This window comes from Rhinopithecus roxellana, chromosome 8 (assembly GCF_007565055.1).
Source record: "Rhinopithecus roxellana isolate Shanxi Qingling chromosome 8, ASM756505v1, whole genome shotgun sequence".
Lineage (NCBI taxonomy): Eukaryota > Metazoa > Chordata > Mammalia > Primates > Cercopithecidae > Rhinopithecus > Rhinopithecus roxellana.
In genome coordinates, this window is record NC_044556.1 from 128,401,257 (window position 1) to 128,418,478 (window position 17,222).

A 17,222-nucleotide genomic window follows, 5' to 3' on the forward strand; every position below is an offset into this window, starting at 1 on the left:
GGGATTATGGGCATGAGCCATGGCACCCCGCCCGGTTTAAAATATTACAAGATTCCAATCAAAACTACAAACTTGCCCCAGCCAAACCACTTAACAGCCAGTCTGCCTGCCTTTGGAGAAGGAAGTATGGTAGACTACTTTCTTCCCTCATCTGCTTTTCCCCTCTAGCCTACTAACCATGTTTTTAGGTACCCTCCAGGTTTTGGGGAAGGAGAAGCAAAAAAAAAAAGATGAGAAAGAGGAGAAGAAAATCCTACTACTGCTATCTTAGCCTTCCGTAATGCTCTGAGCCTAACAGAAATTTAAAGCTGACTTTTCTCTCATGGGGTAATTTGGGGACTTTTTCAGAGATTTATCCCTGAGGAGCTCTCGCCTGTGGTTTTATTGACTTTGACAAATGCATTTCTCTTCAAAGTGCTCACTTGCGAATCCTTTCTAGCAAGGAGTTCTTGATGCTTTAGTTTCTTCATCACACAGTCTTATGGTCCACAGGAAACCTCCACAAATCTTTTGCCCTGACAATCTCTAGGAGTACAGGCTTATCCAAAAGCATGAATGTTCTTGCTCTGCCACCAACAGTTAGTTGGTCATTTCTCATCATCTGGATTTCCCAGATGGAATCAAACCCTGCCCTCTATGTATCTTTTACCCTTCTCCCTTGTAGGTAGCAGGAGGATGCGCCTCACAACTTCTTTCAAAAATTGTTTCTCACAAAATCTTTCCCATTCTCCATTCTCTGACCACTTTTTGTAGTCTTGACATAACTGAGAGGATCAAGGTAGTGGAACTGGTTCTAAAACATTTCCTTTGTAAATGCTGCAGTTTGTCTGATACTTGACTTTGGTATACAGAATCTGTTTTATCTAGGTGTCTCAACTGAAACTTCAATTTTCATATCTCATTGCCTATGTATGTAATGCTTCTATAAATCTATAATCTTTAGCTACCTTTCAAAATGCAGCATGGCTCAGTCTTTCCCTCTCAATATTATGTCCTGTCACTCCTGCCAAAAGTCTTCTTTATAGTATTATACTTGCCATACTGCTTCTTATTTCTCTGCTTTTGATCTTACTGTCTCTTCTAACCCAAATGCCATTTCCTATTCCTATACCCTGTCCTTTGTCAAGTATACTTCTAGTTCATCCTCATGCAACAGTACCCAAGTCAGGAGTTACATGCTCCCTCCCTTCTTTTTAGTATTCTTCCCACATATCATCCTAGACTAAGTGCCTACGCCACCCCCCCCCAACTACCTGTGGCCAACTCTGCATCCTTTATTCTAGGACTAACTGCTTCCTATTGAATTTACCTTTTCATATGTCTGCTTACTGCAGCAGATTGAAAGATCCTCCAGGATACAATCTTTGTATCCTCATCCCCTAGCACAATGGCTGTCCTATTGAGGAACTCAATACACATTTGTTAGCCTGAAACAGAAGAGAAGAATCAAAACTGACTTCCAGATAATAAAGAATTACAATCTTTTAAAATATGGTCTATGTGGATATGACAGCTTCTCAGAAATTACTGGACTCCAGGCCATTAATTAATCAATACAGGCTAGCTATCGATTATAGAGTTTCCTATTCCAGATTTACAGCCTTGGGCCAATTAAGGATCCCTTACTTTTATGAACTAAAACCCAATTGAAGTTTCTAATTGCATCATGATAGCATTTTAAATTCATTAGAATGCTTTATCTGAATAGAAAAAAATATTTCTACACATTTACTCCATCTTTGTATTCTTCCAGTAAAGAGTGTATTCAAGAATAGCTTTCCTGATCTCAACCAGATGAATAATTTACATAAAATGAACTAATGCATATCATATCACTGCAAGGAAGGTCTATGTCTATAATCATACTTCTTCACATTTGTATTGTACTGCAGTTTATGAAATAGATGTGAAATTATAGATTACTGCATTTGATTCTCACAATTGTGTGAGATTTAAGAAGAGAAATCATTATCCACATTGTCTACACATATCTTAAATGAGGTAACTAAGGTTCAGAAAGAATAAATTATTTACTGTATGTCACATAGCTAATAAGTGGTTTGAGCTGATGTGAATATGTAGGGCTTTTAGCTTCAGCTTGAGTGTTTTTTCTATTATACTCTTTGTTGTGTGTGTTGATAGGAATCCTAACTTGCTGACAAAATAAGAAAGAAGGGAAAAACAAAGGCAAAAAATTACACACACATACACGCGCACACACACACACACCCCTCTTATACCAGCAGAATACTGTACAGTAATAATTGAGTCAATTTATGATCATATTTTTGCAATTTGGAAAAATATAAAGCTGACTCCCTACTATACTCTTTTCATCTCTCCTCCTCTCCCAAAAAATCCAAATGGATTGAATGAAAACTTTAAAACTCTAAAAGAAAATATAGCTTATTTCTTATGATCTTGGAATTTAAAAACTCTTAGTCAATATAAACTGGGGGGAAATAATTATAAATATGACAGAAAAAGAACTAATTTACTTAATATACAAAGAGTGTTTACATATCAGTTAATTTTAACAATTAGGAAAATGGTTTAAGAACATGGAATAGCAGTTTATAATTCACAGAAAAGGGAACTGAGATTGCCAATAAACATGTACAAATGTCCTCAATCTCATAATTAAAGAAATGCACACTAAAGTCATAATCAAATACCATTTTTTACTAATTGTACAGGCAAGAAATTTTGAAGTTCAGCCACATCTCATGTTGAAGATAGCATGTAGAAACATGCACTGCTGATAGACACTTAAATTGATGTTGTCTTTATGGAGGGTAATTGAGCCATATCAGAAATTTAAATGCATATTTCCTTGGATCTAGCAATTTCACATCTGAGAATTCAAAGTATGAATATATGCACATGTGCATGAAGATAATATGTACTAAGATATTCTGAATTTTGTTGCTAATCACAAAAGAAGGAAACTTAGATGGTCACCAAGGACTGTAAATTATTACAAGTTCATGTAAAGGAATACTATGTGGTCATTACAAAGAGACAAACTATATGTTCCAATATGGATAGAAGTCCAAAATATTCTCTTAAAAACAGTATTGTACCATCCCACTTATGTAAATGAATATGTATATATAGATATATGTTTGTATTTAAATATATTTTAAATACATACAAATATATTGTTATATAAATATATGTAATATATATTACATACTTTTATATAATTATATACATATATGGGTACCTTTGTATAAAATATTTCTGGGTTCACAAAAACTGTTAATGGCCTCCTTTCTATAGGAGGTTGTGGGAGGTACCCTTTTTTTATTATTTACCTTCTATTCTTCTGAACTCCTGGAATTTTTTGCCAAGAGTATTTATCACTTATTGTTTAAGGAGAAAAATTAAAAGATGATTAATTTTTTTTTTTTTTTTTTTTTTTTTTTTTTTTTGAGACGGAGTCTCGCTCTGTCGCCCAGGCTGGAGTGCAGTGGCCGGATCTCAGCTCACTACAAGCTCCGCCTCCCGGGTTCACGCCATTCTCCTGCCTCAGCCTCCCGAGTAGCTGGGACTACAGGCGCCCGCCACCTCGCCTGGCTAGTTTTTTGTATTTTTTAGTAGAGACGGGGTTTCACCATGTTAGCCAGGATAGTCTCGATCTCCTGACCTCGTGATCCGCCCGTCTCGGCCTCCCAAAGTGCTGGGATTACAGGCTTGAGCCACCGCGCCCGGCCGATGATTAATTTTTTTAAAAAACTGTTTCAAACCCATGTCTCCCTCTAGCTATTTTACTGTTGTCACCCCTTCACAATCAGACTTGTGGAGTTAATCTTCACTTCCTCATATTTCATTCATTTTCTCAACCCACTGAAATCTCATTTTTGTCCTCTTTTCTGAAACTGCTCTTGCCAGCGTCTCCAATTACCTCTAAATTCAATTCTCAAATTCAGTGGCCACCTTTCTTGAGACCCCTCTTTCCTGGCCTTCTGTGATACTTGAGTCATGTGGTTTTTCTTCTCTCTTAAATTCTTCAGTGTCTTTTGTCAGTTTTGTAGCTTTAAATGTTAACATGCCTCAGGTTATGTTTTTAGGTTATCTTCTCAATATGTATGTTCTCTTTCACGTTCACATCTACCCCCACAGGAACCTCAAACTCAACTTGTATAAAACTTGATTTTATTTGTACTGTCATCTCAACCAGCATTGCCTCCTCTTTCCTATCCCTGTGAAGGACATCACCATCTTTCACCCAGTGTTTCAAGCTGGAAATGAGCAGTTGTCCTGGACTATACCCTCTCCCCAGTTCCTCCAGCATTCCAGTCATCAAAGCCTATTTACCTCTTAAATCTCTCTCTGTGCCATCTACTTCGTCCCCATATCTGTTAGTCTAATTCATTATCTTTACTTAGATTACTACCATAATCAATGAACTGGTTTCCAGGTCTTTCATTTCTTTTCTCTCCACTCTCTGTGTACTCCTTTCTTTCTCCACTCCTTAGCCTAGGTAGTTTTACTGAGACACACATCTTACCATGTAATTCCCCCTCTACCACCTAAAGCCTTCCGATGTACATCTACTGGTATTGTGATCAAATTTAAATACCCACACATGACTACAAGTCTATAATCTCTCTCAAATCTCATTATTCACCAGGCCTCACCCACTTCAACACCCCAGCCTCTTCTCCTTCTAACTTCCATACTATAGTAGAACCACACTGCTGAATTTCTTTCACTGTCTGAACACCACAGCCTTGCATACTCTCATACAGGCCTTTTCACATGCTATGCGTTGTCTCTAGATCTCCACACCTGCATATAATGAAATTCATCCCATCCCCGTGAAGATGTTTACAACTTTATGTTACTGTTTTCTCCAAGAAGTCTTCTCTGAACCACCCCCACCTTAAAATCCTCTACTTAGTGCTCAGAGAGCCTTTTTTGGCATCCTTTTTCATAAGTCTTGTCACATTGTATTATAATGGATTGTTAACTCACTAGATTATAAATTGTGTGTGAGTACACAGACCATGCTTTAAGTCTTCACCTTTGTATTCCTTGCATCTACCTCTAGTATAGTGCCTGACCCATAATGCACACCACTTAATTATTGGTTAGATTGATGGATTCTTACATATATTCATGTATTCAACCAAATGAGAAACTAATGGGAAAGCAAGTCAGTTATGAGAATTATTAAAAAGTCAATGTTGCCAAGCATGTTGGCTCACACCTGTAATCCCAGCACTTTGGAAGACTGAGGCAGGTGGATCACCTGAGGTCAGGAGTTCGAGACCAGCCTGGCCAACATGGTAAAACCCCGTCTCTGCTAAAAATACAAAAGTTAGCTGGGAGAGGTGGTGCACGTCTGTAATCCCAACTACTTGCGAAGTTGAGGCACGAAGATCACTTGAACCCAGGAGGCGGAAGTTGCAGTGAGCTGAGATTGCACCACTGTACTCTAGCCTGGGCGACAAGAGTGAGACTATGTCTCAAAAAAAAAAAATGTTATTGAACTTCACCAGTTTTTTTCCTCTCTTATCCTTCTTCTACCCATTACTTTTATGGCAATTATGAGACTAAAAGTCTGGCAACTGAAATCAGAAATAAGGAAATAAAAGCTGTAGTCTGTCCACTGTTACTGGTATGTTACTTGAGTTGGATTACAAGTTTGGTTTGGTTTGGTTTGGTTTAGTTTCTGTTTTTTAAAATTCAATATAGTTGTGTTTATATTGAATTTGTTTAATAGGTACTAGTAGATTATATTACATTTGCAATTTAAGGACAAAAAGATATGTTATAACATGGTACAGTTTCTGTAAAGGAATTATTCCCTAGTGTCTATCATCTTGGAGGCAAGTTGGATTTTCTACTCCCTAGAACATAATGTTTATAATCTAGTCTTCCTTCTGCATCCACCTTCACTGTATGTCTACATGTATATGTACCAAGCACAAAGTAGGTAAGGATATTTTTGTCTATGCTGATAAATTTCTTTACCATGAGTTTCTCATTCTGAGTGACAACTCAGGCTGACATCCTTCATCATTACCAGCTGGTCCCATTAGACCATCCTGTCTAGAGGTTGAGAGCAGGGAGAAGTAGGACTTATATGTTATGTTTCCATAAATAGCTTTCTAGTGTGAATGGTGTGGTGTGTATTTTTAAGCTAACATAAAAATCAGTGAGTAATATAAGCAGTAGAGACTACTGGCTTTAACTACAGCAGGTAAACCAGTTCAGCCGGTGCTGTCAGGATCCTCAGGGTGAACAAGTCTTTGCACATAAGTAGAGCTCTGGTGAATGAGTTCTAATTTCTTTTTTTTTTTAATCCAGGGAGGGAAACCTTTACAATTATAATACAAGAAAGGATCTGCACTTTCAAATGGCAAACATCAGTTGAATATTTTCACAAAATACTTAATTGGAAAATAATAAAATCCAGGGAGCAAGTAAAGCTACATTTTTCCCAAAGTGAAAGCTCAAATTCAATTTTTAAAAAACTGATTAGACACTATATAAACTTGCTGGTAGAGTATTAGGATACCCAATTTTGTTAATTACTACCTAGGACATTTTCAAACAAGGTGAGTGCCTTAGAAATGCAAACTGGTAAATACAACAGTATATTGCTGCACCCAGCTTACTGGCTGAGCTGTCTCATCAGGAATTCACTGAAGCATTCTGGAATCATAACTGCCAAGCCAAGCAGAAACTCACCTGCGCTGGAGTCCAGGATTTTATGTGGCAATAAGCATTTTTAATTAAAAGTTTCCCAATTCCTAAATTTGGAACTAAATCTGTAAACATGTGGCAGATTGAGCTAGCACCACCAAGCCTCATTGGAGCTGTGGGGGAAATGTGACATTTTGAAAAATTGGCCGGTGAAGCTGAGAAAATCCAGCTGTGTTTTACTTAAAATTGCACCAATCAGTGTTATTTTATTCCCTTTTTCTTCACCAGTGTATCTGCTGTTATGTGTATGTTGGCTCCCCATCTCCCAGCCCTTCACTTTTATCTTTTAAGACTGATTTCATATAGTGGTGAGGATTCAAGCAATATAATACTCATTCACTTTAGTGAGTAATAGAAAGCCTCACCTGCCTTGTAGTTTATTTCTTAAATAAGTCAGAAGCAGCAGGTGATTTTCATCAGCAAAGCAATTAGATTTTAACCATTACCTATCACATTGCTAGAGGTCTTGAAGTTTACACACAAATCAAGATTGTCTGCTCACCTTAAGATAAGAATATAAAGAATATGGTGTTCCTTAATTAGAAGTAAAACTGCCTCTGGGAAGCAGTTTTTTTAAATTTAAATCAATACATGAATTATTCTTACATGGTGTTTGGGATGATGAGGCAGTATGGAAAATAGTCAGGGAGAGAACCTGACCCGTAGTCAAGGGATTCACAAAGTCCACTTTCAAGGATGGGTTAGATTTTTTGATGAAGGCCATTGTCAGATTGGACTGGGAATCGTTCTTTTAAACTCATTATTCTCCCAAGAAATCCACATTCTGCTTTCCATTAGAGGAGTAAACTCTGGTGCCACACAGGACTACTAAAACTCTGTAGTTAGTAGATCTAAGAAAAATCAATTCAGGAGGAGGTAAACTTGAATTAGAAGAAACTTGGGGTTACTAATGCTATTATATCGAAATATTTGTACAAATAATGCCTCCCCTGTCCCAAGCCATTCCCAGGCTATTTGATCTTCCTGTTTACTATGCTTCTCTGGGAATTACTTCTGTCTTTTCGGAGACACTTTCTTCCCAATACAGGGAGGGCTTGCTTATTTATTCAGTAATAATGTTGAACATATTAGTGACTTTGGTTTTCAATTCAGTACACACACGTAAAAATGCTAAAAAATATGAGGTTCTGAACTATGTATTAATTGAAATTTTGGTAACTAGGAGGAGTTTGGAGTTACAGTTCCAACTGGCTTAGTTTTAAATCCTCTTATGGTGGCCGGGCGCGGTGGCTCAAGCCTGTAATCCCAGCACTTTGGGAGGCCGAGACGGGCGGATCACAAGGTCAGGAGATCGAGACCATCCTGGCTAACCCGATGAAACCCCGTCTCTACTAAAAAATATAAAAAACTAGCCGGGCGAGGTGGCGGGCGCCTGTAGTCCCAGCTACTCGGGAGGCTGAGGCAGGAGAATGGCGTAAACCCAGGAGGCGGAGCTTGCAGTGAGCTGAGATCCGGCCACTGCACTCCAGCCTGGGCGACAGAGCGAGACTCCGTCTCAAAAAAAAAAAAAAAAAAAAAAAAAAAAAAAAAAAAAAAAAAATCCTCTTATGGCTACATTTGAAGTTAGACCTGAGTATCGAAACTTGTTCAGCACTGGAAATGCAGTGGAAAAAAAATAGTTTTCACCATCTTTCTCTAAAAGAAAAAAAAATATGTAACCCAGGTAAGTTTCAGTAAAATAATACCTAGAAACGTTAAACCATAGTAGGCACTGTAAAGGAAACAGAACACATGTGAGAGAAAGCTTTGTACTTGCAAGATGAGATATAGGAAATAGCTTCTGGTAGAGGTGTGGGAATAGGATATGAAGCAAGCTAGTTTCTCAAGTTAGTTCCTAGTAGAGGTTTTACTTTTTATTTTTTATTTATTTTGTATTTTTGGTAGAGATGGAGTTTCACCTTGTTGCCCAGGCTGATCTTGAATTCCTAAGCTCAAGTGGTCTGCCCACCTCAGCCTCCCAAAGTGCTGGGATTACAGGCGTGAGCCACCTAGTAGAAGTTTTAATAAGAGATTATCTTCCACTCCCAGAGTTGGCCTCGCCTCTTTTCTATTGCCTTTTACTGTGAACTTGTTCATAGAAATGGATAGAAGCCTCACCATTCCTTCCTTTCTGTCTTAAAGTAATCAACTTTGCCATGTTTGCAGAGCATGCCCCTTGCGTTATTCAACATAGCTTCTCCTTGGTGCCTTCCAGCTCTAGTCTCCTTATAGGTGTAGCACCATGGCAACAGGCCCAGCCTAGAGCCCAGGTGCCTTGTTTGTTACCTGAGGGGCTAGGTGCAGCCTGAAGGAATATTACCTATCCTACAAATTGGATAGATGGAGTCTTGATCTGTTGTTTGTGTTTCTCTTCTGCTTCTATGGAAGGCTTGAAATAACACCTGGAAAACATTTATTCAAAGATGTTATCAGTAACCAAAGGCAACAAAGAAGCCATCTTCTATTTGTTCTCGTCTTCTAAACAGAGAGTTGTTTTCTGACATATAGCTCAGAAAGTGACTTGCTATACTGGGACATGTGGCATCGCTATGATTTGGGGTTGCACTGCCAGGTGGCTCTACCATTGCTTCATGTAGGTAGACATTTATTTTGTTTGAAATAAAATTAATTTATGCTTTAGAAATTTTTCCTAGAGAATTTAAAATATAAAAGTAAGCCTTTGTCATACCTCCTTCTGTTTTAAACATGCCTTAATCTTTCCTGTTGAGATGCTCACCCCAGAGCATGAGAGGATTTTTCCTTCCAGCAACTCCTCCTGAGAAAAATGGGCTAGAATTGTTGTTTTGTTTAAGAAAGATTACAGTGTCCAGTTTCCTGAATCAGGCTTCCCATGTAGCATATTGGGAAAGATTATATGATAATTAAAGTATAATCTTTCTAACATTTAATTATTTATAGTTGAGGTACTATAGTTGCAGTACATAACATGTCATTGTCTTATACATAGAACAAAGGGAAATAAATATGGAGCTTACATTGTAATTTTTTTGTTTTTTTATTTTTAAATATTTTAATTTTTTGTTCTTGACCAATATCAGAAAAATAAACATTGTCATTTTAAGATACAAAACATTAGGTAGCATTTGTCCCTTTTGCGCATACTTTGTACTATCCACAAGAAATATAAATGTTGACTTTTTTACTTTAAAAATTACTAAATATCAGAACATGTTTTGCAGCCTAAACTTTAAATGGTGGCTTATTTTTGTGTGTGTGTGGAAAGAAGAAGAACTAAAATCCTTGTAAGCATAAGATTTTTCTTATTTTATGAAATTTGATTAAAGAATGTTAGAATAAAGGTAGAAAGGAGAAAGCAGCCTTAGTGCTAGTTTCTTATATCTTTTTACTTTGTAATTTAACCGAAAGCTATTCTGACATTAAATATTTAAGTTCCTTTTAGTGTTGATGTGGTTATTTCAAGGAATTTAATGAAGCTGCTTATTTAATGTGTTTTATGAAAACAATTGTCTTTACACAAGGCATTTCCTTTTATCCTTATTACTAAGTACTTCTGCTTGAAATATATGTATGTAACTCTGGGTGTTTCCTGCAACAGATACTATAATTATTGAGTCAAACTGCATGGCCATCCAGTTTGGCATTCAAGAATATTGTACTTCATATGTTTGACTCCTTTAATTCTTTCAAGAGGAAGGCAGTGAAGTACTGGCTCTTGTAGTGACAAGAGTCATGATTCCTAGCATTCTTCTTATAAACAACTAGGAAACAAAATCAGCCAGGATGACTGAACGGTGCTGACAAAGATCTCTCTTCTAGATGAGAGTTTGGGCCTTTTTTTCCATGATGGGAGGTTTCTTCAAGGCATTTTATTCTTTATTCATACTTATACAGTAAAGCATGTATAGAACCAAAAGCCTGCCAGAAAAGAATTCTATATTGAGATGGAAATCAGGACTTTTGAAAGACAAGGTCTTGTGCTAAAAAGCTTAGCTTTGACTCTGTGTGAGTGTGTGTGTGTGTGTGTGTGTGTGTGTGTGTGTGTGTGTGTGTGTTCTGCCAAAGTAGAAAGAAACAAAATGAAGATTCAGCCACTACTATTTTGTCAATGATATAAGAGGATAAAGCTATAACATGAAAAACAAAAAGAAATAATTTGTCTTTTGGCAATACCTTTGCATAAGAAAGAATATATTCGATAACCTTAAAAAGTGTATGTTTCGGCCGGGCGCGGTGGCTCAAGCCTGTAATCCCAGCACTTTGGGAGGCCGAGACGGGCTGATCACGAGGTGAGGAGATCGAGACCATCCTGGCTAACACGGTGAAGCCCCGTCTCTACTAAAAAATACAAAAAACTAGCCGGGCGAGGTGGCGGGCGCCTGTAGTTCCAGCTACTCGGGAGGCTGAGGCAGGAGAATGGGGTAAACCCGGGAGGCGGAGCTTGCAGTGAGCTGAGATCCGGCCACTGCACTCCAGCCTGGGCGACAGAGCGAGCCTCCGTCTCAAAAAAAAAAAAAAAAGAAAAAAAGAGTGTATGTCTCTCCATCTTCCAAAATAGGAATGAGAATAAAAAACAATGTCTGTAATGGGATTTGAAGCTCACTTAAGACTAGTAAAATTATAGTATATTTTTATGCCATATTGAAAAAAAGTGTATGTGTACTCACATAGTTTTATAGAGAGAATATATTTGCCACGTAAATATGATTACTATTATTGTTACTGTAGATTAACTATTAATTTGTTCCTCATTTATTTCTTCCCTTAGGCATTTGTACATTTATTGTTATCCTCCATTGCATTAGACCTTCATTTCCTTGCTGGCCAAGTTACACTACCTTAAATATCTTTTTCTACTTTTAGGTCTCGTGGGCTGCCTAAACTAAAAGAGTCACGTTCTCATGAATCCTTGCTGAGCCCATGCAGCGCAGTGGAATGTCTGGATCTTGGTAGAGGGGAACCTGTATCAGTGAAACCACTTCATAGTAGCATCCTTGGACAAGACTTCTGCTTTGAGGTAAAAATAAAGTGTAGAAAAAAGGAAGAATAGTTAAACAACAATTGGATTTTCTGTCTAGTAATTTTGCGATTTCATTACTGTACAGTTGATGATTTAATTAATTGGTTTTCAGTTGCTAGAAATTATCTACTTACAGAGAAAAAGTTAGAAATCTATTCATCTGATCACATTTGCAGCTAAAGTTATTGAAGATAGCTTTGCATTCCTTTTAGCTTTGTCTCCTTTCAGTAAAATTTGATTCTTAGCCGGGCGATGTGGCGGGCGCCTGTAGTCCCAGCTACGTGGGAGGCTGAGGCAGGAGAATGGCGTAAACCCGGGAGGCGGAGCTTGCAGTGAGCTGAGATCCGGCCACTGCACTCCAGCCTGGGCGACAGAGCGAGACTCCATCTCAAAAAAAAAAAAAAAAAAAAATTGATTCTTAGTACATTTTCATCAGGGGACAAGACTAACAATAACATTACATTAGTATATTAGTTTTTAGTATTGATAAGAATGACATTCATCATGTTATTTTTCTAACCACAGTATGAGTGGTTCAAGATCTGAGACCATGTTTTTTTTATTTATCCATCCATCCATCCATCCATCCATCCATCCATCCATCCATCCATCCTAATTCCAGGACATTTTGACCTAAATGTCTTATGTATTTTTGAAATCCCCTGTACCTAACCCAGACCCCAGCACATTGCAGGTGCCTGATTTTTGGATAAACAAAATTGCCAACTATCATAAGGTAATTTCTCCCTTTCAAATATATACTACTGGCCAGTTACAAGTAAAATTCAAAAACTATATATACATATATTTATACATACATAGAATTATTAGGGCTGAGACTTGATTAATTAACAAGAGCTTACTAAGTGACTAGAGATGAGTCCTATACTAGATGTTGTAGAAGTCAAAAGATGTTTGGTTCCTCTTCTGATGGACCAGCACTGTCCAAAAGAAATATAGTACAAGCTGCATGCATATCCAAAATATTATCATTTCAACATGTTCACTATCAGAGAAATTGTTTCCTTTTTTTTAAAACTAAGTCTTCAAAATCTGATGTGTGTTTACACTTACAGCACATCTCAACTGGAATAGCCATGTGAGGCTAGTAGCTGCTGTATTGGGCAGAGCATATAATCTGATTGGATTTATTAGGTTGTGACAAGAGATTGAGTTAATAAGTGAGCAAACTTCAGCAATTTAGGCAGGACATTTATTGGTGTTCTTTTTTATAAAAATCAGTTGAACTTTCTCATGTTTGTGGAACTCGGTACGTTAGGCTGTATACCAAGCCCAGAGTTAGGTGCTAAGTATATAACAACATATTTCATTTTTAAAGGACTATGTTAATAGTGGTCAGGCTAACCTTATAAATGACTAGAAATCAACAGGCTGGTTGCCTAGTGGAGGAAAAATGGGTTCCAAAGATAGTAGTTCAATATTAGTAACTCTTTGATTTCATTTAGTACCCTTCTATGATATAGTGAAGACAGTCTCAAGAAATCTGATAAGCTGTTTCAGAAACTCTCATCCTTTATTACCTATTTTTTATTAACTAAAAGTTGAACATATTTATTTGCAGGTAATTTAAGGTATTGCCTAAAAGGCCTTTAATTTTGATTTTTCTGAACCATCGGCCAGTTTTAATTTCCTTGGCTGAATTTAAAATGGCCTTTGTTCTCATACCTGGAAATGGATGTGGATGCCACCTAAGCAAAAAGCAGATGTAGATGTAGATATAGGTATCAAAAAACTAGTAAAGATCATCTTAGTTTCTTATGGTATGATTTGGGTTCATAGCATATGTCTAACTCACAGCTCTGCATTTCTTTTGGTCTTGTCTACTTTCAATAAAATTGGACTCTTAGTACGAGACTAACAATAATACTAAATTAGTATATTAATTTTTTAGCATTGGTAAGGATGTCACTCATTATGTTATTTTTCTAACCACAGCATGAGTAGTTCGGGATCTGAGACCATGTTTTTCTTTTTTTTTTTTTTTTTTTTTTTTTGAGACGGAGTCTTGCTCTGCCACCCAGGCTGGAGTGCAGTGACCGGATCTCAGCTCACTGCAAGCTCCGCCTCCCGGGTTTACGCCATTCTCCTGCCTCAGCCTCCCGAGTAGCTGGGACTACAGGCACCCGCCTCGTCGCCCGGCTAGTTTTTTGTATTTTTAAGTAGAGACAGGGTTTCACCGTATTAGCCAGGATGGTCTCGATCTCCTGACCTTGTGATCCGCCCGTCTCGGCCTCCCAAAGTGCTGGGATTACAGGCTTGAGCCACCGCGCCCGGCCTGAGACCATGTTTTTCTTATCTATCCATCCATCCATCTATCCATCCTAATTCCAGGACATTTTGACTTTATCATTTAAGAGTTAGAAGTATGCTATAAACCCAAATGATAGAGCCCTGAAATCCAGTGTTTTCTTTTTCTTATGTCTAATTTTTATGTTGAAGGTTACCTACTTAAGTGGAAGTAAATGCTTCAGCTGTAACTCCGCTTCTGAGAGAGATAAGTGGATGGAAAACCTTCGCAGGACAGTTCAACCTAATAAGGTAATAGTAGCTTCAAGTATCAAAAAAATGTATAACTTTGTAAGCAGTTAGTTAATACAAGGTAAGTGTGGTAGTAATACCTTAATTTGTCTACAGCTTGAGAGTTTTAAAGCACATTTATGTGTTACGCCATTTGTAGTAAGCCATTATTGTATTGCTATAAAGAAATATCTGAGACTGAGTAATTTATCAAGAAAAGCAGTTTAATTGGCTCACAGTTCTGCCGGCTTTATAGGAAGCATGGTGCTGTTATCTGTTCAGCCTCTAGGAAGGCATCAGGAAGCTTACAGTCATGGCAGAAGGCAGACGAGGAGCAGGCATATCGCATGGTGAAAGCAAGAGCAAGGCGAGAGAGACAGTGTGTATGTGAGTGATTTGGGGGAAGGTGCCACACACTCTTAAACCACCGGATCTCACAGGAACTCAGTATCAGGAAGATGGCACCAAGCCATGAGGAAACTGCCCCTGTGATCCAAACACCTCCCACCAAGCCCCACCTCTAGCATTGGGGATTACAATTCAACATAAAATTTGGACAAGGACAAATATCCAAACTGTATTATCATTTTAAGCTAAAAATAGTCTTACTGCAGATATTATTGGCAAATATTATTGCCATGGTTCTACCAGCATGGATAAAAGGACTCTGAAAAGTTAGGTGAATTGGCCATGTCAGAAGCTAGTACGTGATAGAAGAGGGACTAGAATACAAGCTTCTTAACAATTTATCTCTTTTATTTGCAGAAATTAGGCTGGTTATATGAAAACTTACCATTACAAATGATATTTTCTTAACCCAAGTTAATTACATTACAAAATGATATTTTCTTAACCCAAGTAAATAAAATAGAATGAACTATATATAATAAACTAATATATATAATGAACTATATGTAATTCTTCAAGATTCTAATGCATTCTTGTTTAGAGCTTGCCGTTAACCTAAGCAATGAGATAGCAATCCCTTTCATTATTTGTTGACTCCCCTTAATAGAGTACCTAATGAATATTGCCAACTTAAGAAAAAAATATTTTTTTTCTGCAATGTCAGCTCTGAAATTCAACTTTGTTGCTTCTTTATAGGACAATTGCAGGCGAGCTGAAAATGTTCTTCGTTTATGGATCATTGAAGCCAAGGACCTTGCCCCTAAAAAGAAATATTTCTGCGAACTGTGCCTTGATGATACCCTCTTTGCTCGTACAACCAGCAAGACCAAAGCAGACAATATTTTCTGGGGCGAACATTTTGAATTCTTCAGCCTTCCACCTCTTCATAGTATCACAGTTCACATTTACAAGGATGTGGAAAAAAAGAAGAAAAAAGACAAGAATAATTATGTAGGGCTAGTCAACATCCCCACTGCCAGTGTGACTGGTCGCCAATTTGTAGAAAAGTGGTATCCAGTGAGTACACCTACACCCAACAAAGGAAAGACAGGAGGACCTTCTATTCGGATTAAATCACGTTTCCAAACTATCACCATTCTGCCTATGGAGCAATACAAAGAATTTGCAGAATTTGTCACCAGCAACTACACCATGCTGTGTTCTGTCCTTGAGCCAGTAATTAGTGTGAGAAATAAAGAGGAGTTGGCTTGTGCCTTAGTGCACATTCTTCAAAGTACTGGCAGAGCCAAGGTAAGTAAAAAAGGGGTATTGCAGTACCTGAAATCTCTTCCCTACCTTTCATAAACCAAAATAATAGATACTGTAGAAACCCAAATTAGAGAAATGTGCTTTACTACTGGTAAAAACAAGAAGAATTAAGAAGAAAACCTATTAGATCCAGAAAAGACGAAGATTAGAAAACTAAACAAGTAAAATGGAGAGACCAACAAATACTTAAAAGTCCATTTGCGTGAAACATAGATAACATAGCCAGCTCTTTCTTGTCTGACAAAATAAATGGTAGAATTGGCATGATAACCCTACAGCATGTTCAAGGTTCCTTACCTTTAATTTAGTTCTAGAGTGTTGTATGGTGGTTTTCTTCCTCACTGTATTTTGTTTAAGATTAACTGATGGCTCTATCCTCTAGGCACAGAAGGAGGTATTCCAGAAGCATATTGGGTATTAGCAAGAGTCTTTGTGGGATTAAAATCTATATTTAGAATAAAAATCCAAGGGATATTATACAATTGGTAGCTGTTTCATGATACACTTATCTTACTTCACGTTGAATAGAAGTAAAAACTCAGGAATTTTTTTTTTAAAGGGGAAATATGCTGGTTATAGGAAGAACAAAAATCAGTTGAGAGAGTCTTTGACCTATGAAGGTTATTCACTTAACTAGGAAGAGTTACCGTTATACCGTATGCGAGCTGGTCATGATAAAATTACATGTCAGATCCAAAGAAATTCACAGCGAGAATAATGTATGTAGAACCAAACAAAATAAAGTACTATTACTATTTCTTGATATGTCAGAATATATCAATATATTCAATATTTAGTCTCTTATCTGGCTTCTATGGATTATAACTTTTGTGTTTCAATCTACTAATGATAATCTTGGGCATTCTGTCATTTAAAAAGCTTACGAGTTTGGAGCGAGGTGTCACTGAAATTTTGAATTGTATGGATATGTTTCTACTTTTCAGTTGCTCAAGGTTCAGAATATATGTAAGGCTTTTTTAAGTAACAGCATTGATTTACATACACTTTAGGTAGAATAAACACCCATTTAAAGTGGAAAAGTTCAGTAAGCTTTGACTGATTTTGCACCCATTGAAACCACCACTATGATCAAGATACAGAATGTTACCTTTACCCCCAAGAGTTTCCTCCTGTCTCTTAGCATTAAGTTTAATAGTGATTCCTAAGTCTACAACTCTGTTACACCTTTAAACTGCCCCAGAGTAAGTCCCATTGATGTTTAAAATGCTTAATTTTAAAGTAAAAGTAAATCAGCATATTCCTCCTATTTTAGCATTTGCAGCCCTTGAAA

The 17,222-nt window shown here is 37.3% G+C and overlaps 1 protein-coding gene across 3 annotated transcripts in view; it reads left to right on the forward strand.

The window, feature by feature from the left end:
* Positions 1-17,222, forward strand: part of RASAL2 (RAS protein activator like 2) — a 393,164-nt gene that overhangs the window by 340,987 nt on the left and 34,955 nt on the right. For all 3 annotated transcript variants that reach the window (XM_010375694.2, XM_010375695.2, XM_010375696.2), the window contains 3 exons: positions 11,560-11,713; positions 14,177-14,275; positions 15,359-15,913. In XM_010375694.2, coding sequence (XP_010373996.1) covers positions 11,560-11,713; positions 14,177-14,275; positions 15,359-15,913 — 808 coding nt within the window. The remainder of the gene's footprint in view (positions 1-11,559; positions 11,714-14,176; positions 14,276-15,358; positions 15,914-17,222) is intronic.